We start from the raw sequence: 21,863 nt of genomic DNA, 5'->3' as shown, positions 1-21,863 counted from the left end.
TGATTCAGGAGCAGCTCTCCAGACAGTGAACTATGTTTATTTTCAATGGAGCTAGTTCATCACTTCCTATCAGCATGAATTATGTCTTTCTTGCTCTTCACCATGTTGTGAAAGTACTATTGGTAGTGAATGACATATGCCTGGAAAAACAATGTATCTTATTCTTCCTCCTCCACCTCACCCATCTCTTACTTGTTCCATCTGTACTTCCATCAGTTCACCCAAGCCAAATACCTGGAATCATCTTCAAGCCTTCCCCATCCTTGTTCCATACAGAACATCACTTCCTAAGTCCTGTAAAAGGTTTCTCCCTTAAATCTTTCTCCAGTCTGCTCTTAGCTCCTTTTCTCTACTCCTACTGACTTAATTCAGTGACTCACTTTTTTCTCATTCTATCATTTCCTTCTGTTTTACAAGCTATTTAAATAGGTGTACTGGACTCATCTCCCCCTTAATCCATTCCCTTCACTAGAGTCCTCCAATGTTTGCACCACAGGAGGTAGACAAGATGACTGATTAAATCAACATAGTCCTGTGTTATATCTCATTTTAATTTCTATGTCTGAGTCTGCTTTATAATGTGAACAATATGTTCATGCTATAGGACAAGTATATAACTTTACATATATACATTTATGAAAAGTTGCATACTTAAATAGTTTTAGTGTTGGGGTATATCAACAAAAGTATTTGAAGACCATACTCATATACTGCTCCTTGAGTAATCTTTCAGAGAGTGTATTTGTAACTTCTCTTTTATAACTGTTAGTGTTTTTTCATCCTCCCACATTTCTGAAATATAAACCCCCTCAACATCAGGAAGTTAATGTTAATACATTGTTACCATCTAAATTTCGGACCCTATTCAAGTTTTGTCATTTGTCTAGTAATGTCCTTTATGGCAAAAGGAGCCAGTACAGGATCACTTGCTGCATTTAGTTTTCATGTTTCTGTAGTCTCCAGTTGTTGTTTTTTTAAGATTTTATTTATTTTATTTTTAGAGAGAGGGGAAGGGAGGGAGAAAGAGAGGGAGAGGAACATCAATGTGTGGTTGCCTCTTACACGCCCCCTACTGGGGACCTGGAACGCAACCCAGGTATGTGCCCTGACTAGGAATCAAACCAGTAACTCTTTGGTTTGCAGGCCGGCACTCAGTCCACTGAGCCACACCAGCCAGGGCTGTAGTCCCTAGTTTTTGTTATGTTTTGACTTTTATTATCTTGCCCTTTTGAAGATTACAGGATAGTTATTGTGTAAAACTTCTTTCACTTTGTGTTTTTCTGGTCTTGTCTTGTTTTTAGGTTCATTTTATACTTTCAGGTGACATGTGACCTTTATTTGAACCACAGATAGTGATGTTAACTTTAATTGCTCAAATTAGGAATTATATGAAAGTCTTCCCCTTTCTCTTCCCCTTTCTAATTAATAGGTAATTTGTGAAGGGAAGAAACCTGGAACTGTGTAAATATCCTATTCCTCATCAAATTTTCACTTTCTGTTTTTTCCCCAATGGGTTATACTGGTTATTATCATTATTTATTTTGATTTTCAAATTGTCCCAGATGTGGTTAGTGGAAGCCACTTTGGGTTGGCTTCTGCCACTTTAAATTGGCATTTGTGTCCTTTTGACATGATCAGCAATCTTTGAATTATTTTCTTACTAAAAATGTTCCTGGCTCAACATGTACTTTCCATTATCCTATTTCCTGGAACCAGCTATTTATCCAAGGAGCTCTGATTCCTTTTAGTAGACAGTGGTATTTAGAAACCAACATATGGGTACCAGATGTGCTCATTGTCACTGGGATGTTGCTCCTACTAGATCTTCTCAGTAGACAATGCCAAGGATTAGATGTATGTATAGGCACACCTCGTTTTATTGCACTTTAGAGATACTGTGTGTTACAAATTGGAGGTTTGTGGCAGCCTGACATTGAACAAGTCTACCAGCATCATCTTTCCATAGTGTTTGCTCACTTTGTGTCTCTGTGTCATGTTTTGGTAAGGGGTGTGTGTGTGTGTGTACATTGTATTCTTAGACATAATGATATTGCACACTTAGTAAAATACAGTGTAGTGTGAACATAACTTTTATGTGGACTAGGAAACCAAAACATTCTCATGACTTGCTTTATTGTGATACTCTCTTTATTGCAGTTGTCTCAAACCAAACCTAAAATATCTCCAAGGTGTGCCTGCATGTGAATTTATACATATATACATTTACATCTATATTTCTATATGTTTACTGGTATTATAAACCATTCTAGTTTTTTTCCTGTCCAGATTTGTAATTCCCTGACAGAAAACTGGCTCCCATTATCCTTAATATATATTCTTACATGATTAATCCCCGATATAAAACTCACCTCTCTCACCCTTTATGCCCACACCGCATGGATACTTACTTTGCTTACCGTAACCTGGTGGCTTTAGACTGAACTGCTCAGGAAGGAAAGAGAGAGGGAGTGAGGATGGATGTTTATGTTTTTGACAAGCTCCTCGAATCCTTTTAATGAACTGTCAGGAATAAGAACCACTGTTTTATATATTTTATGAGTTCTTGAGCTATTAAAGTTTTCAAGCTAAAAATGAACTTTTTTAGAATTTTAAAACAAATACACACAATACGTATAACCCAAGCCAAACTTTAACTGAAACTGAAAAATTATCATGTATACTTACATATAAAATATAAAATAGACTTCATACTGTATTTTTAAAATGCAGGGCACAGTTCACTGTTCGGTCTCTTTCTAGGGTGCACTTGACACAGATTGCAACAGCTTCCGTCTGCTGAGACACCCAACATGAAGACGACTTATATGGACTTGGTTAATGAACATGTATAAGTATTTATCTTAAAGGTGCTTTATCCAAGTCATCTGTATTCACAAGTGCCACTGAGAATTTAAATATACATCATCTATCTCACAGTGACTGTGCCAATTACGATTTCAGCTTTTCACCCGTAGTTAAGCTCTGTTATAGGAAAAGCACAGAGTGAACATGCCTAGTACTAGATGAGCTGTCTTAGTTTGGAGACCTCCATGCGGTTTGCTTGTATTTGATCTTTCTAGTATACTACTCTTTTTAAGTCACAAACATGCATAGAAATCTCATCTAAGTCCCAATGAAAGATTTTTCTGGAACTACAAATGCCAACTGAAACAAGTGGTATTTTTTGATAATCATTGTATTAGAAATCCCTGAGTAGGGGGAAGTAAGATATTTTTAAAAATTTTATTTTGCAAATTTTCTGCATTGAGCAACTAGAATTCTATAACTGATATACTTAAGTTGAAACAATATTTTCAAGTAAGATAGTCATTGAGAATTTTGCCTCTTTAATAATGGATCAGAACAGTCTCTCCGAGGAGTGCCTTGCCACAATACATTAAGCAAGAACATTTAATTGAACCTGGAAATACTAGAAATTGGATGTCTGAATTTTATGTATCATGAAGATTTATGAAAAATATAAAATTAAAATGAGTTATCCTTTAAGGTTCTTTTAAATTTGAAGCACATAACTGACTCATAAAAAAGGACTTTTTAGTATTTTAATTATTCATTGGGATTCTTGGATTTTATCTGACATTAGTTTAAATTTTAAATCTTTGAATTTAACACGGTTGACAGAGAAGTCATTTTCAGGTAAAATTTATACCACTAACTGTCTTAATTCAGTATTCTTCTAGCATTTGTGTGACAAGCAGGAGAGCTTGCCACAGTGTACTTTAGTTAACTTTAATGAGTGTTGATTTGCCTTTTTACTGGTGTGGGTATGTAAACATCTGGAGAAAACTTGTGTACAATGCCCTCCATTAGAATCCCATGGAACAAACCTGTCTGAGAATTAAAACTATGGGACGCTTATCCTTGATGATGGCTACAGTTAAATATTTAACCTTTAGATTTCCTCTTAGTTAGTGTGTGTGATAAAGCCCACAAATTTCCAGTTGACCTTCTACCTCATCCCAGACCAAGTTCAACATGTAGCCAGTTACTCTAGCATTTTCCCTGGCAGGCAAAATTTTGTATGTTTTTTATACCCTTAGTTTCTAATGGAGTTGCCTGGACAGGCAACAGTGATTTGTGAATTCAATAAAAAGTAATAGCCATAAACAATTCCACTGTGCTTTTTTTAGAATTTGTTTAAACTGAACTTTTATGTGCTGAACTTATTATTTATTGTCACGATTGCCCGCCCAGAGGCTCGTTACCTGATTGTCCTAGACATGTTTCTGAAACCTATCCCTAGGTACTGTTTTTATCAAGTAACACTTTTCAGCAAAACCATGACTGTTTATGGTTATTCTTTATAATAAAGTTAGAATCTCTGCTGATCTGCTTAGTTCTGTAACCTAAGGTAGTTTTCGTGGGGACTGTGTACTATGCATTAAGCATATTGATTTACTTCAATAAGTTATGGTTAGGTATTCTTTAAGAATCTTTTCAAAAATCTGATTTCTTTCCTCTATGTAAAATTTATCAATGTTTACAACACATATTTTATATATTTCAGCATCATATTCACAGAGAAAGAAAATGATTGGAACCTCAAAAATTAGACAGATGTGTTCTATATTAATAATATACAAATTTGAGAAACAAAATTGCTTTTTAAGTTACTCTTACTACTAACTGGAAGAATGAAGCCATTTTCTCATTTAGTCCGCCCGTGGGCCCATGCGTTACATAGCGTGCCGTGGAATGCCGCGGCCACGCGAAACAGCATCGTGACGGAGATGAGCAGTCAGAGTGCAGGAGGGTGCTGCACGGGGGGCTGTCTCTCAGAACTCACCAACTTCATATTTTCCTTTAGTTTTTAAACTTTTTTATGGTTCTATTTCTTATCATTTTGGAGGAAGAAAAAGTCTGCTGTTAAGAATATGGTAGTTAAGCTGAAAGATATTTCATTACCACGTAGAAAAAGTTAGTACTATTTTTACCTTATTAGCCTAGTATTTGAAATATTAAAATTGGGCTTTACAATATGGCGATGTATAAATTCAGAAGGGATGTAGAGTGTATGAGTTATGTGAACTTGTTATTCTAGTGTTTGTGTGTAGTGTGTGTGTCGGAGACATGCTTGATTGCAGAAAGATGGTCCTGGTCGAACTAAGCTAGTCTATTCTCACATCTGTGAAAGTCACACCCGATTATTTGTGATTTCATGTATTCTAGATGTAGATACAGTTAGCTTATTCCTTCTAATTTATTAAACATTTAGTTCATTTCATCATTTTGTGGAATTACTTATCTGTTAAAAAGTGTCTTTTTAACCTACATATTGCGGTTTAAGCAGTACCTTTTTGCCTACAATTAACATAGACTTCTTCAAATCTGAGCTAGAAAATTCAAAGAATAAACTCTGATGGTTAATGGAATTGAGTTTGGAAATTGAATATAGTTAAGCATTCTAATCTTGATGTTCTAATGGAACCCTTACCAAGATTAATAAGAAATTATAGACTAGGGTTAGGGGACATAGGGAGAGTGGGTTATGTCATATTACTTTCAGTTTGACATTTATTTTTTGACATTCCTGAAATTCAGATGTGTATCTATAAGCAGTTTCTATCTTTAAGTGATAATATCTTTTTTCATAAAAATGTGTCATTAAATTTATGGAGTTTCTTATAATTTGAGGCATTGTTGAGTAAGAAAATAGAATAATTTAAAATACTTAGAAAGTCAAATTATGCAATATGATGTAGAAAAAATAGCTTTATGAGCTTTCAAGAGATATAAATTGGGTTCATATATTAACTATTTACAGTGCTGGTGACCTTCAGCAAGTTGCTTCACTGTAGTGAGCTTCGGGTTCCTCATTTGTGAAAAGTTTAGTGGCGATCACTGGGAATAATGGAGATACTCAGCAAATGGCATCTCTCTTTAATCACAGAGAGAAAAGTTCAAATTTAGTGATAATGTTCTGATTTGTAAATGTAAAAAATGTTTTTAAAAAAGTAACCTGAAGAGCAATTTTCTGTGTTTTATTTTTTGTCTTCACACGTACCAGGGAAAAATCTTTCTTATCTCTTGTGTTTCATGCTACAGTAAGGTCATGTCTAATTTCTTTATTCACAAAAAAGTTCATTTAAAAATATATTCATTTTAACATCCTGCTAGAGTTAAGAGGCAAGGAAGAGTATTTTTATAATTAACCTGTTTTTAAACTAAGGCACCTTTGGCTCTCTACACTTTTTAAATTATGTAGTATTACATAAGGTATTTTTTGCTAAATTTATTGTATGTCATTAGCAAATAATTGGTATTTTTATATTGATGGCAATGACTATTTCACATTAAGTATACAATCACGGTCCTCTGTGAATCACACAGATCATATATTAATGGTTTTATCTTAGCTTACAAGTAGAAGGCGTTATATTTAGAAAGTAAATATTTACTTTCATATTTAAACCAATGGCTCCACCAAGTACTGAATAGGAAGGTATCACTGATACGTGCATAAAAAGTAAACCTGTTTTTAATTGAAGACATGTTGTGTTAATAGGTTAGGAAATATTCAATAAATTCTCTCCACATTGTGTAGGGGTGTTATTTCTTTCTCAAGGTCATTAAAACTATAAACTTGAAACTAAAATAAGGATAAAAAGTAAAAACAAAATAATTTAAAAGTAACCAACACTGAAAACGGATGTAGGATAATTTATGTGCCCACTTTGTCAAGGTGTATGCAGTTTTCGATAATAAAAGATTCATCAAGCCTAACAAATGTCTTTTAGAGAGCAGGCATATATCAGACACTCCTCCTTTTGTTGTGTAAATGTTGTAATACTTTTAAGGATGGAAATGTGAGAAACTCTGGGCTAGCATGTTCCATTCACTGTGGAGTATAGAAATGAAGGGTATTAACCTTTAGGGCACACTATGTAAACACATTTGGAATTTCATAATGTTATTATGTGCCTTCAGTGTGTCTTACAGCATTTATGCCAAGAGAAAGCCTCATTCTCAAGTAAGGAAATTATACTCATTCTCAGATGCCACTCATGCCTTTCTTTTAGAAAGATAAAATCTCAACATGGCCTTTATCTGTATGGGTGAAAGGGCAATAATTTATACATGTAAATGCTCCAGAACCCTATTTTTACACCCATTCTCTCTCCCTTTCTGTCACCTGCTCCCGAGTCCCAGTGGAGGAAATCACGGTCAGCCCTCTGTATCTCAGATTTCACAACCAAGGATTCAGCCAACCCAGAACTGCAGTCGGCTGAATCTAGGGATGCAGCCCTTGCAGGTTTGGAGGGCCGACTAAGGACTTGACAACCCAAGGGCTTTGGTATCCCCAGGAGTTCAGAAGCCAGTCTACCACCAATAGGGATAACTGTACTTCCTTAATTATAGGGTAGAAATTTGTTTGTCTTCACGTTACTTTAAAAAATGAGTATCTCTGGGAATATCCTGTCTACTGTTTTTAATATATTTTCTATTGGTAAAATGCTGAAGAAGGCAAGTTACAAGACTGGGCCACAGTATCCTGCACTGCCTCGTAGTCCCAGCATAGCCCAGTCCTGCTCGATATTAAATTCTTAGCTTCAGTTCTCATTGTGACAGGGCCCTAGAAACTAGCTTTGACTCACTTGAATAGGTTAGGTGAACATGACTTTATTCCTTTTTGTGCATTATTTTTCCAAAAATTAATCTTCTGATTTTCACCATAATTTATAGTTATCATCATTTGTCAATTCACATAAGCCCAAATGCCTATGATTTCTCCTCAGAATGTAGTCCACAAACCAAACCACCTGCACCAGGACCTTCTAAAGTACTAGTAAACACTCGGTTTGGAAGGCCTCATGCAAACCCACTAAACCAGAACCAGTATCTCTGGAGTGGTGCACAGGAATCAGCATTTTCATAAACACCGTGGGTGGTGATTATGATTATTAAAATTTCAGAACTACTGCTTAGACCGCAATCTCTTTTAAATTCCTTACATATATGGTACTTTTGTCTCTAATTTCAGTATTCAGATTTTGCTGTTCTGTAATGGGACTGTCTTTCAACCCCAGAGGCAGGTTCAAGGAAAATGGATGACACCTGATTCAGGTTCAGTGTGACAGCATCCCGTGATTACTAATACACCATATGCCCGTTCTTCTTTCTGAGTTCTGGAATTGCCCAGCAACATCTCAAGGATATTCCCTGAGCTGTATTCAGTTTGTCCCCAACAAGAATCTTCCTTAATGACTCTGCCTCATCTTTTGCTGCTTCTTTGTGGTAGTTGATACTGTTAGTAACTTCCTACTTTTTACAAACTCCTTTCTTGCCGTTAGTGAGCCTGTTCCCTCCTGGTTTTCCCCCTTCTTAGCAGACCGTGTCTCAGTCTTTTTGATCGGCTTCTTTGGCTTGTTTTCACAGGCTGCTTTTCTCACTCTGCAGGTCTCATCGTCCATACCCAGAGCTCATTACCACACAGTTTTGCTACAGGAAAAGTTGGGATTTAGATTTAATGATCCATCTACTTTCTCTGAATTAATGTTCATCAGGAGAGACTTTCTGCCTTTTAAAATATTATCCTTTGGTCTAATTGAGACATAATGTAGTGATAAGTTTACCAATAAGTTCTAGTTGGCCATTTCCATTATCTAATGGCCTCCTTTTACTACAAAGTTTAGTACTTAAGTAGGAGAATACATATTAACTGATCTCCAAGTGAAATATTATTCTGGGGCTATGATTAAATGTGCCACAATTAAGGTGTCAGTCTCTTAAGTTTTGTTTAATTTTAAAGCTAGAAAGTAATAATTCAAAATAGTAATTTTTAATATAAAAGAACTAATAACATTTGTGTAAAACCTTGCTTTAAAAAAAGATGCGCTTCTCACTCTTTTACTCCTTACTTATTTGCTCTGACTCTACCTCTCTAGAGAAACTTGGAGTCAGAAAAATAAGTTACATATTTTGTGTGTGTGTGTTTAAATTTTTTATAAATGTAATACATGGTCATTGTAGAATATTTAGAAAATTCAAAAAATTTAAATACTTAAAATGACCTGCAATTTTAGCATCTAAAGGTATTACATTTCTGCTTACATTTGGTAGTATATTGTACTACAACCTACTCTTTAAGAATTGCAATCATATTAAGCAAAGTAAACCATCAACAAAATGAAGAAAGCAACCTATTGAATGGGAGAAGATATTCACCAGTGATATATCTGTTAAGGGGTTAATATCCAAAATTTTATGAAGAACTCATAAAACTTAACACTAAAAAGAAATCCGATTAAAAAATGGGCAGAGGACCTGAATAGACACTTCTCTAAGGAGGATATACAGAGGGCCAATAGACATATGGAAAGATGCTCAACGTCACTAATCATAAGGGAAATGCAAATTAAAACCACAATGAGATCACCTCACACCTGTCAAAGTGGCTATCATCAATACATCAACAAACAACAAATGCTGGTGCAGATGTGGGGAAAAGGGAACACTAATGCAGTGTTGGTTGTAACGCAGATTAGTGTAGCCACTATGGAAAATACTGTGGAGTTCCCTCAAAAAATTAAAATAGAACTACCATATGACCCACCAGTTCTACTCATAGGTATTCAAAGAAATCCAAAAACTAATTCAAAAAGACATGCATCCCATGTTCATTGCAGTGTTATTTACAACAGCTGAGATATGGAAGGAACTTAAGTGTCCATGGATAGACAAATGGATAAGGAAGAGGTAGTACATATATACAATGGAGTATTATTCAGCCATAAAAGAAGAATGAAATCTTGCCATTTGCAACAACATGGATGACCTAGAGGGAATTTTGCTAAGTGAAATAAGTCAGGCAAAGAAAGATATAAGTACCACATGATTATACTTATATGTGGAATGTAAAAAAACAAATGGACAGACAAAACAGAAACAAACTCATGGATACAGAGAATAAACTGATGGTTACCAGGGGGGTTGGCGGTTGCAGGTCTGGGTGAAATAGGTGAACAGATTAAGAAGTACTAATTGCCAGTTATAAAAACAGTCACGGATGTTTGGTGTCGCGTGGCTACTAGACTTACTGAGGTGATCATTTTGTAAGTTATGTAAATGTCTAATCACTATGTTGTACATCTGAAACTATAATATTGCATGTTGACTGTAATTAAAAAATTTTAATTAAAAATTGCAATCATATACATTCTGTTTTAATGGCCTTTTCCACATAATTATATATAGAATAATTTTTCATGTTAAATACTCTTTTCTAACCAGATTTTTAAAGTACCGTTCCATATTTCTTTGCAATTATACTCTCATTATAATTGCTGGATCAAAAAAATGAACAATTTTAAAATAAGAAAGTGCCATTGCAGTAATAACAGCAATGGACATTTATTGAGCACCTCTATGTGCCTAGCATTATGTAAGCACTTAAAATCTATAGTCCCATTTAATTCTCACCACAGTCTATAAGGTAGTTACTGTTTTTTATCTCCTTTCTGCAGCTTGAAAAATGAAGTTTAAAGAATTTAAGGATGACACAGCTAATAAGTGGTGTAAGAGAGATTCAAACCCACATCTGCCTGTATTTTAGAAACTTGTTTTTATACATACATCGGAATAAGCATTTTCTATTTCTGTATTGCAAAAGATTCTCAATTAGATTTTGTCCTGAAGCCATTGTGGCTTTTCAAAATGTAGAAACTCAGATAATTTTTCTTTCATAAATAAACACTGCTGGTAATAGGAAGAGGAAAAATGTCTTAACTGTTAAGGAGGATCTGTTTTGGTCTTTCTAACAAGTAAGGGCATGGAACCTGGAGGTTGTTCTTAAAACAAACCAATTGACTAAAGACGGTCGCACTGTAAGGTGTGGAAGATAGACTGTTACTCCTCCAGGCTTTTTCTTCGTAAAATTCAATGAAATAAGTATCTGTGTTAAGAGAGCGGCCACTTGACAATATGGGTGATTTATATAGAGCCAGCAGAGTCTAACCTGCCATACTTGGAGGGAGGGTAAGGGAAAGAGAACTAAAAGCGAATTTTTTATTAGGCGCTAAGCCCTATGGTTTAGCTGAGTCAAATATTTCTTCTTAATGCCATGAGCTGCGAAGTTTGAAAACCTTTATTGTGAAAAGGAACTAAAACCAACCACATTCAAGCTCTTTGCAAAGATAGCTTAAGAGTATTCTGATTCGTGCAGTGTCAGCCACTTCGTGTACAAATGGGAAGGTTTTGTACACTTTCCTCAATATCCGCATTCTTCTGCAGTTAAAATTCCTTCTACTCAAAAAAATACCTTGTTTGTCAGTGGATCAAATACAAATTATAATGCAATTTAGACTCATTTGGGTTCTTTTGTTCATCGAACAGTATGAAATGATTACTTCACCAATAAAAAGTTAAAAAAATGTTTACCTCCTCCTTCACAGATAAAGGTTCATATATTTAACTATTTTTTACTGCACTGTGTTCCCACCTGTGACCGAGGTCAGCCATCTACGTCCTTTTGTGGTCTCTGGCTTCTACCAATTGTTTTAGCCTTAATGTACTGTTCTCTTTCTTCTTTTGAAATATATTCATATGCTAAATTTAAACGCTGGTCACCTAAGATGCAATCTCTTTTAATGTTTTCTCTGAAGGTTTCTTAAAGGTTTATGTTGTAGTGATATATCTTCACTGCAGTTCCCTCGGTTTTTTGTTAACTGTACCTTCCATAATGCCTACAAATGATTATCTGCTTCACTGGTTTGAAAACTCTTTAAAGTGTGCTCACAGAGGTTAAAATTTTTAAGAATCACTTTGAAAAGTTCAAGCTGCATCAGAGCATTTTTATTAGTTCACTTTTGTGATCCTGAGGGACTGAACTTTTTCCTTAACTTTTAAAGGCAAGTAGTATTCTGTTAATTCTATTTCTAAAATCAGATTTCTGAATTCAGATTACCAGGCACTTGTGAATCAAAGCAGAGATATATAGGTAGCTTAAAGCAAGTAATAAATGTAAGGTACTTAAGCATTGTTTTCTTATTCTAATGCCGCAGTTTCAACATATACAGCAACAAAACATCATTATTTAATAACTCAATTTAACATTTACTCCAGGATCCAGTCATTAGTTCACTTACCACTAATGTTTCCCCACTTTAAGCCATTTGAGATTGTGAATCAAGTAAATATCTTTAGAGCATTCTTTTCTTTCTCATGCTGGTGAACTGCTGTGTAACTTAAACATTTCTCCACCTTTTTCCTGTGTCATTAGTGACAGTGTGGAAGCTTTAACCTGTGCACAGAATAGACTATATTCAGCGTGGTCTTGTCTTCCATTTCTTCTGGAGCACTCCCAGGCCTGCTCCTCATGAATCTAACTTGTGTGTGAGGTGCGCCTTCTGTCTTCAAGATTTTTGGCCAAGTCTCCACATTCTCTCTTCTTTTCTACGTTCTCACACCTTCCTGGTTTTCCTCTGAGTCAATGAAAGCAGCATTACTCTCTCTCTGTATTTGTCAAGTATATTTGTGTTCCTTTATCTGTAAAAAGCTTCCCAGACATAGGAACTTACTTCCCCAATACGCTCAAATGTCGTTAGTTCCTTTTTATTTTCTACTCCTCAGAGCAGTTTGAAAAACAAAATCCTGCAGTCTGAAATGACACTTTTTAACAAAAACCCTTCAGATTAATTTTAAATAAAGAATACATTAGGAGACAATGGAATTGGTCTTTCTCTGTATGAAATGCTTTAAGGGCTATCCAAATTCCTATTTTTAAAAGACCAGTCTTCCATTTTACTCAGATATAAGGTGAATACTTTTCCTGACTTTCAGGCAAGATGCAAATAGAAAGTAACTGAACTCTTTCAGCCCAGTGACTTTAAGCAAGCTCTCTTGGGGCTTTTCTCAAATGACTCTAGGGCATATCTTACAGGGTTGTTTTTTTTTTTTTCAGTCTCCCTGAGGTATTAATAGCTTTTTAAAAAACATATCAAAAACGTTGCCCAGCTTAGTCTCTCAACCAGTTCAGAGTTTCTCCTCTCACCATCTTAGTCTACTTCAAACTGGGAAGTTTCTAGTTTGGAAGGGGCCTCCTTATTGGATTTTGCCTCTTGTCCCTGCTTCCTTTGTGGGTTTTTAGCTGTCTGTCATTGCTAGAGTTTTCCTATCAGCAGTTCCCTTTATGTGAGAGATGCTTTCTCCTGTGGGCTACTTAGAACTCATTTTCAGAACTTAAGTTTCTTTCCTCCTCTTTGATTGGTATCACCTCGTTCCCACTAGGCTGTCCTCTGTGGTTAGATGCCTTTCTAGACAACCGGAGTCTGCTCTCTTTCATGAGTCTTCATTTGTCCTCAGTGAGCGCATGCAGACCTTTGCCTTGGGAGCTCAGAAGAGCAGTCGCTCCCCCTGCAGCCCTGCAGGGTTCTCTGTTGCTCTGTCACTGTGCTAGACAGACATGCATCACCACCCAGTCTGTGCCCCTCACACCCCTAGGGGACAAATTCTCTGAGTGCTTCTCAGAGAATCCCTCTTATGTAGGGGCTTCCTTTAAAGTACATCTTCTAAAGAAATCCTTACTCGCCAGTCTCACCTTTCCTCATTCTTCAGGCTTCTCCTTTGAATTACCAGACCAATTTTTGCTCTGAAATGCTTTAGAAAATATTTCCTTCAAAGGAAATATTTCCCGAAGTATTTTTTCAGTGCATATCTTTTTAAAAAAGAAACTTTAGACTAGTTATGAGGGATTGAGAGAAAAATGCCCCCCACCCCTTGAGCCCTGTAATGCATGTCAAACGCCCCGTTACCGTGACTCAAGTCGTAGTCTTTTCTCCTTAGGACTTCCACCTTTTCAAATACTTCTGCCAGTTCCTCAGCTCTTCTCCAAACCTCCAGGACATCCTCCTCCTTCTGACTAAACCCCATCGTTCTTTTTAAAACTAGGATGTGGCATTTTAATGTATACTTTCTCAAAACATTACAGCCCTCTATTACAATTCTTCAACTTTCTCTGGATCCACGGTAGTGATTCTTCTCACCGTTTCTTCTCTGGCCAGAAATAACTGAAGGAGATCATGAACTTGGGTTCACCATAAATGTGCCTCCTCAGTTATACCAGGCCTCATGGCCATCATGTGAGCCCCCTGTCACATTTCTCATGGCAGTTATTTCCAATCTTTGCCACGCATCTCGTCTCAGTTTTACTTCCAGCTTTCTCACTTATCAGTGACTCCTTTGCTTCACTGAGGAAAAAGGGGCCATATCCTCATCTTATCTCCTCTCAACCTGAGAAATAGCCTTTGTACTTTTCCCACTTTAATCTTTGTTACTTTCTCTACCTCAATCTCTATTTCTTATCTCAGAAGAAAAGTAAGTAAGTCACTCACTTTTGTTCTTTATTCCAAAAATCTTTCTCCTCAGAATCTCTTTCTAGTCTCGTGAAGGCATCTTAGAAGTATTTCTCCAAGTCAGTCATTTTGGAGGATGATTTTTCACATGTCCCTCCAAGTTTGGAAACTCAAGGAAGGAGCTTTCCTTTGCCCATACTACAGGACGGATGTCAGGGCTTCCTCCTTGAATTTCAAGGCCATCTACAGTAGGGCGCCAAGCTCACATTCCACATAGCTCTCTCTCTCTATCTCCCTCTCTCTTACCACTTGCTCCCTCCTCCCTTCTGTCACTTACAAATATCATCAGGCCTGTCCTGATTTTTTAAAAATTAAATGTCCAGCTTAAATCCTGGTTTTCTCTACTATCCTTGGGACTAGACTAAATTTCTTGTGCATTTGTTTTGCTAGACTGTTCATTTGGTATTTGGTAGATGTTTCTTCATATTTTTATTCATCTTTATATGCTTAGGTTCTGTTTACCAGCTAGACTGCAAACTCTTATGGTAGAGAATATTTCTTTCATACTTCCTTGAAGATAAGGAGCTAGAATGTTACACATAATTTTTCTTAGATTTAAAATTGCTTCTGATAGCCTGTTTCCCATTAGTTGTTATTGAAGTTATGTTTTAAACCTTTATTTTGCTGAATGGCAGTGGAAGAGTGCAGGTGGCTTCTACTTTTTGCCCCAGATGCCAAGGCTACTTGCTGAAACAACAAATGATGTCTGAAACATAAATGCCTGCAGCCGTGGCCCAAATATGCAGAAAAGAATTGGTGTAAGCGACATAAAATATCTACTGGGCAAGTTGAAAGTAATATCCTTTCTTAGAATAGTTTCTGATCCTATCTAGCTCACTCAGCATTTCTATGAACATTTAAACGCTTAAATGTTCATAGTAGATTTATAGTAGATTTAATTGTAGTTTATAGTAGATTTCTATGGAATAGAGATATAGTCCTAAATTAAAAAAAAAAAAAACAAAAAACTGTCCTCCAGAAAGGATAACACTGGAGTTGTTGAAAGAGTGTAACAGTAATCTCAAGGAAATGTCTATTTTGTATTTTTTTCTATATAACTTTGAAAAACAGTAACTTTTATTTATACAGGTATTTTCTTTTTCTTTTTTAAAAGATTTTATTTATTTATTTTTATAGAGAGGGGAAGGGAAGGAGAAGGAAAGGGACAGAAATATCAATATGTGGCTGCCTCTCGCGCACCCGCTACTGGGGACCTGGCCTGCAACCCAGGTGTGTGTCCTGACTGGGAGTCAAATCAGCGACCCTTACTTAGGTTTGCAGCCTACGCTCAATCCATTAAGCTATACCAGCCAGGTTATTTTGTTTTTCTTGATGGGCCTACCAATATGTTTGCATGAGGGACCGCATTTTATTGAATAAGAGTCTGTGTAGTATTCAGAAGGGTTGCCAGATAGTCTGATAGGTGCTGCAGATATACTAAGACAATCAGATATGATATGGTCTTTAAAAATATTTATGTTCTTGAAGGACAGATAAGGCATGTATGCATATAATTACAATACAAGATGTAAAGTATTAAATGCTGTTAGAAAGTACAGATGAGCTAGTGTGGGAATTGAGAGACGAGGAACATTGCTTTTAGCTCCAAGAAGCAAAAAGAAATTGTGAATAACATGTCACTAGAATGGAATTACGAATACTTCATAGAGTTTAGGAAAGTACATCAGAGTAGGCTAGGTTATACAGCATAAACACAAAAAATACCAAATTTTCGGTGGATTAACACTTGTTGGTTTCTCATGCAAGTATAGATTGGAAGAGCAAGTATTTACATTTGGTTACTCAGGGACCCAAGCTGATGGCAGTTTTATTTCAACACATATGGTCCAATGTAGTACAGCAGGAAATGTGGCAAATTGCAGAATGCCTTTAAAAATCATATATGGAAATTAACACATGTCAGTACAGCTTACATTCTACAAAGTACGTAGTTAAATCTAACTTTAGGAAGCCAGGGAAGTATACTGCTACCATGTGCTACCATACTTAAGGCGAGATCGGGCGCGTTCTGGGTGGTATGGCTGTAGACCAAACTTCAAAGGCCTTTCTGGTATTTGAAGCAACATAGGGGAATCCTTAGAGAAAAACAGAATGTGTACAATTGGTATGGGGGAAACTGCATAATAGTTTGAAAGCAGTAATTCTACTAATAATAGTTGCTAATGTGTTTTAAAATTTATTTTGATTTTCCCCTATTGTTAACTAAAGTCCATAATTTACATTAAGATTCAGTTTTTATAATGCAGTGTATTTTGTGGGTTTTGAAAAAAAAGGTATGATGTCATATATCCACCATTACAGTATCATTCAAAATAGTCTCACTGCCCTTAAAATCCAGTAGGCTGTAACCTATTTACCCTTCTGCCCCTTTTCCCAACCCCCTGGAAACCACAGATCTTCCTACTGTTTCCAAAGTTTTGCCTTCTTCAGAATGTCATACAGTTGGAATCATACAGTATGTACCACATTTGATTTGTCTATTCATCTAGGTATGTGTATACTTAGTCTGTTGTGTGTACGGCAATTTTGGTTGCTTACAAATTTGGGCAATTATAAATAAAGCAGCTATAAACACGTACACATGGGTTTTTATGTGGCCATAAATGAGTTCTCAACTCACTTGGGAAAAACCAAGGAGCATGATTACTGGATCGAATAGTAAGAGTATGTTTAGTTTCGTAAGAAGCTGCCACTTTCCGTCAAGATAACTGTACCGTTTTGCATTCCCGCCAGTGCGCTGTCTCTTCGTATCTTTTGCTTGTTTCTTAATTATGTTGTTTGTTTTCTTACTGTTGAGTTTTAAGAGTTCTTTGTGTATTTTGGGTGGTAGTCCTTTATCAGGTATGTGTTTTACTAATACTTTCTCCTAGTCGGTGGCTTGTTTTTCATTCCCTGATCAGTGTCATTTTGCAGAGCATTGTTAATCTTAATGAAGTCCAACTTAATTTTTTCTCTTGTGTGTTTTACTTTTTACTTTTGGTGTTGTATCTAAAAAGTTGTTGCCAAACCCATGGTCACCTCGATCTTCTCCTAATGTTATCTTCTTTGCATTTTACATTTAGGTCTATGATTCATTTTGAATTAATTTTTGTGAAAATTATAAGGTCTCTGCATAGATTCTTATTTTCATGTGATGTTCAAGTGTTTCGGCACTTTGAATTTGTTAGTATTCAAAAGTCAATTGCTTTCTTATATTCCAGAAATGAACAACTGGAATAGGACATAAAAGACACAATACCATTTTTAATTAGCACCAAACATTAAATACGGAGGCATAAATCTTATAAAATATATACAAGATCCATATGAGGGAAACTACAAAACTCTAACAAAATAACAAAACAAGTGGAGAAATAGTCTATGTACATGGATAGGAAACTCAATATTGTCCAGATGACTGCTCTTCCCAACCTGAAGTATAGATTCAGTGAAACTCCGGTCAGAAGCTTAGCCAGTTATTTTGTGGATATCGACAAACTGATCTGAGTTACTATGGAAAGTCTAGAGTTCCAGAAGAGCCAACACAATATAGAAGGAGGAGAACCGAGTTGGAGAACTGAAGCTATCTGAGTGCAAGACTTACTATAAAGCTCCAGGAATCAAGACAATGTGGTACCGGCAAAAGAACAGGAGCAGAATAGAGAGCCCAATAAAACTCTTTCTCCATATACATACACAGAGTTTACATATATATGTATATGTACATATATATAGTTTACATACATATGTAAATGAACTAATTTTTAGTAAAGGAGCAAAGGCAATTCAATGGAGGAAGGTATAGTCTTTTCAGCAAATACTGTTTTTAATGCAAGATGGTTGGGAAGTTAGATTGAGACCATAGTGTAAAGGGTTGTAAATACTATGTCATGAATCTGTAACCACTGAAGTCTGTTTGGAGCCCTTTAGAGTAGTGGTTCCCAACCTTTTTGGCACCAGGGACCAGCTTCATGGGAGATATTTCTTCCACGGACCTGGGGTAGGGGATGGCTTTATAGCCTGTCACCAGATGCAGCTTAATTGTCACTTGCTCCTCACTGATAGAGTTTTGATATGAGTCTGCAAACAATTGATTTACTATTGCCTCTGTGCAGTCAAACCTCTCTACTAATGATAATCTGTATTTGCAGCTGCTCCCCAGGGCTAGCATCACCACCTCAGCTCATATCATCAAACATTAGATTCTCATAAGGAGTGTGCAGCCTAGATGCCTCACATGCTCAGTTCACAGTAGGGTTTGTGCTCCTATGAGAATCTAAGGCTGCCGCTGATCTGACAGGAGGTGGAGCTCAGGCAGTAATGCAGTGACGGGGAGTGGGTGTAGATACAGATAAAGCTTGGCTCGCTGGCCCGCTGCTCACCTCCTGCTGTGTGGCCCCGTTCCTACCAGGCCAATAGACCTGTACCAATCTGTGGCATGAGGAGGTGGGGACCCCTGCTTTAGAGGATGTTAAGAACCAGAAGAAAAGGAGTTATCACTTAGACCATTGATTTCCAAGCTTTTTCAATGAGATTTATTTTACATGCTTTGTTATATATGACTTGAAGATTTCATGGGATAAAATCATGCCAAAAATTTTGTTCTTTTTTGGATTAAAAATGCTGATTAACCTTCACTAAATTGACTTCACTTCCGCTTAAAAGGGTTAAATAATTTCAAAAATATTGATTATTAAAAGTAAAAATGCTTTATTTTACAGAAAGGAAAGTGAGACTCAGAAATAAACTTAGGTTAATCTCAGGATTACACAGCTAGTTAATGACCAGGTTAGTGCTAATTAGTGGTCTTTCTGTAGTCATTCATTATTCTATCATTGAGCACTTCAGAAATGATTGTGTATTATCATTAAACCTGTTCAACGATTAAAAACAAGTTACTAAGAAAATATAGATATCTAAAATCACTTTTCATCAACATGAGTATACTCAAACTATAGAAGGATACACAGTGAATGATTAGGTAGAGCAACACATAGTCCTCTAAGCAAACGTTGTCAAAACACTGAAGGCATTCTTGTGTTACAGGTACTCGGTGAGCACTCACACAGAAACATGCTGATTTCTTTGTCTCCTGGCATTGGACCCACCTCTTCCTTGACTTATATACCCTGCTCAGGCCTCTGCACTTGACTTTATTCCATCCCTCATTTCTCAGAAAACACAAATAGTGTTTTCTGAGAAATTAGTCTCTTAGATGTACTCAGTGTCCCTATATTTTTAGTCAAATATTCTTCAAGAATACAGGCTCAGAATCAAATTGTGTAGGTATCTGTATAGATTTGGGGGTGACTCGTGCTCTCTGTGCCTCATTTCCTCAGTAATAAATAATACCTACTTATTAGCTTTTTTTTGGGGGGGGGGACTTTTTTGTCTGTGTTTTAGAATCTCTTAATGATGATGAGCCTGACTAGTACCTAATTCACTTTTCTATTTAATTGCACAGGAAAAAGAAATGAAATGGCTTTTACAAACATAAAGATTAAATATATAGCTATGTCTGGTACTTCTGAAACACTGAGAATAGCACATCTATTGTGTTTTTTTCTTTATTTGAGAACCATTAAAATTATTTTAATAGAATGTCAGCTTTGTAATTTTTTAAACTATAAAATTTAAGCTTAATCAAGTGTTAATTTTTTGTATATTTTTCACAGTAAAGAAATGTGGATTTTTTCCCCATTGAAACTCGCACCTTTGTTAAGCAGTAACAGTTTCCTGCACTGGTAATGTTAAATGTACTTTAGCTTTCAATTCATTGCTGTGGTTGTGTTTCCAGAGCCTGCTGTAAGAGATAAACCCATTGCAAATGAGGACAGCATTCATTTCCTTCCACCTCAGGCCACACAAAATTGATTGAGGTAATAAAATGACAGCACCCTGTAATATACTGAAGGCTCTTTAATTTGAAAACCAGTTCTAACCTGATTCAGAGCTTGTTTAAAGCTAATTTATAGCTTGTATAATTTTCGCCTGGCTGACCATGGTAAAGGATGATATATGAAAACTGGTAAAGAATTAACCTATGATACATTCAGACCTGCTTATTAAAGTCAAGTGGCATTTAAAAACAGGTGGTGGGGAATGGTAGAAAAATAATTAGTCATAAGCTTTGGGTGCACATAAGTAATATTGTTGACAATAGTTTAAGTTTCCCAACATCTTATTTCAATCCTAGCTTCTTGGCCTTCTTTCTAAAATCAGCTCTGTTCGCATTTCTTCTATTTTTAAACTTCATTTCTCGTCACATATTAAGGTCAGTGTGAGGCCGGGTACAGTTAGCAGCTATTGGGACTTCCACTGTGCCAGTCCTGTTGTTGACATAGGGGCGATGCTGCTGCTAGCTAGTTCTGTCAGCATTTTAATTACAAATAACCTTTTTCAGGATGCAAGCTGAAAGAACTTAACAGTTCTTCATTTTTATTTGGGCTTGAAAATTAGTATTTTATTAGTATATGGCTTTTTGCCTTGTTGGCTTTTTTCATCTCTTTATTCTAGCATATTTATTCACTCTTGACTCACCAATAACGCAACTGCCATAGTAAAGTATTCTGTACTGTGGAAGAAGGCAGATCTTCAGAAATTTCTTGTCAGCATTTACAAGCAAAACATGGATTACATTTTTCTTCATGTTTAAATCTTTGCACGGTTATTTTTCCCTTAAAAAAATGACAGTGCAGGATGGGCATTTTTTTTGCCATATTCTATTATTACAGGACCCTAGAAAGTGTTGAAACTTTTAGAAGTGCATTTGCCAGTCTGCACCAGGCTTATCACACTTAGTACATCGTAAACGTTTTGGTTGTCTAAGCTAAAAGAACAGTAAACATAAATACATAAACATAAATATAAATATAGAAACATAAGTTAGAGACTGAGAAATTCTGTAATTTAGTCAGTGAAACTTGTCTAGATATCTAGTTAGGTATTCCGATGAAAAGACTGGTTAATCTAATTATGTCTATGGTAAACATGGTCATACTTATTTTAATTACTTTTTTGAACATTATAAATAGTAATGCTTATTATAAAGTAATACATAAAGATGAAAATAAAAATTTTTCAGGACTAGCCACTGCTAACATTTTGTTCCTTTTTTCCTATGTGTATTTTTTTTAAGATCTACTGTCATACAACACATACCATGCACTCTCAATGGGAGCATGGTCACCCCAGCGGGGCAAAAATTGGTTCTTGCAGGAGCAGAAACCAAAATTAATTGGTTTGTGACCTTCCACAGCTTAACCTTTTCTGATAACATCTTCTTGTTAGTATTTAACGTCTCTCTGGTTTTCCTGGGTAGCACACAAGTAGCACCGACATTGAGTTGGGAAGTATGTTAAATGTACACATGATCAGTGCTACAAAACAATGACAAACAGGTGGTTATGATCAGATAACTTTCAACCAATTGCCTGATCTTGAAGTTACTCTCCATGCGGTGCCGTGCACGTGCCTGTTGGCTGCCGTTGCCAT

General features: G+C 36.1%; 1 protein-coding gene across 5 annotated transcripts in view; it reads left to right on the top strand.

The window, feature by feature from the left end:
• PHF14 (PHD finger protein 14) overlaps nucleotides 1-21,863 on the top strand; it is a 179,719-nt gene that overhangs the window by 117,190 nt on the left and 40,666 nt on the right. The window contains exon 18 of one of the 5 annotated variants that reach the window (XM_045185201.2): nucleotides 20,167-21,139. The exons of 3 other annotated variants lie outside the window; for them this stretch is intronic. In XM_045185201.2, coding sequence (XP_045041136.1) covers nucleotides 20,167-20,178 — 12 coding nt within the window. In that variant the 3' untranslated portion in view covers nucleotides 20,179-21,139. Of the gene's footprint in view, nucleotides 1-2,760; nucleotides 4,132-20,166; nucleotides 21,140-21,863 lie in introns of those variants that run through there. One more of the 5 variants, XM_045185199.3, reaches the window with a different exon arrangement.

Source organism: Desmodus rotundus, chromosome 6 (genome assembly GCF_022682495.2).
Source record: "Desmodus rotundus isolate HL8 chromosome 6, HLdesRot8A.1, whole genome shotgun sequence".
In the NCBI taxonomy this organism is placed as follows: Eukaryota; Metazoa; Chordata; class Mammalia; order Chiroptera; family Phyllostomidae; genus Desmodus; species Desmodus rotundus.
Note: the sequence above shows the minus strand (reverse complement) of the source record. Positions and strands in the feature narration are given on the sequence as shown.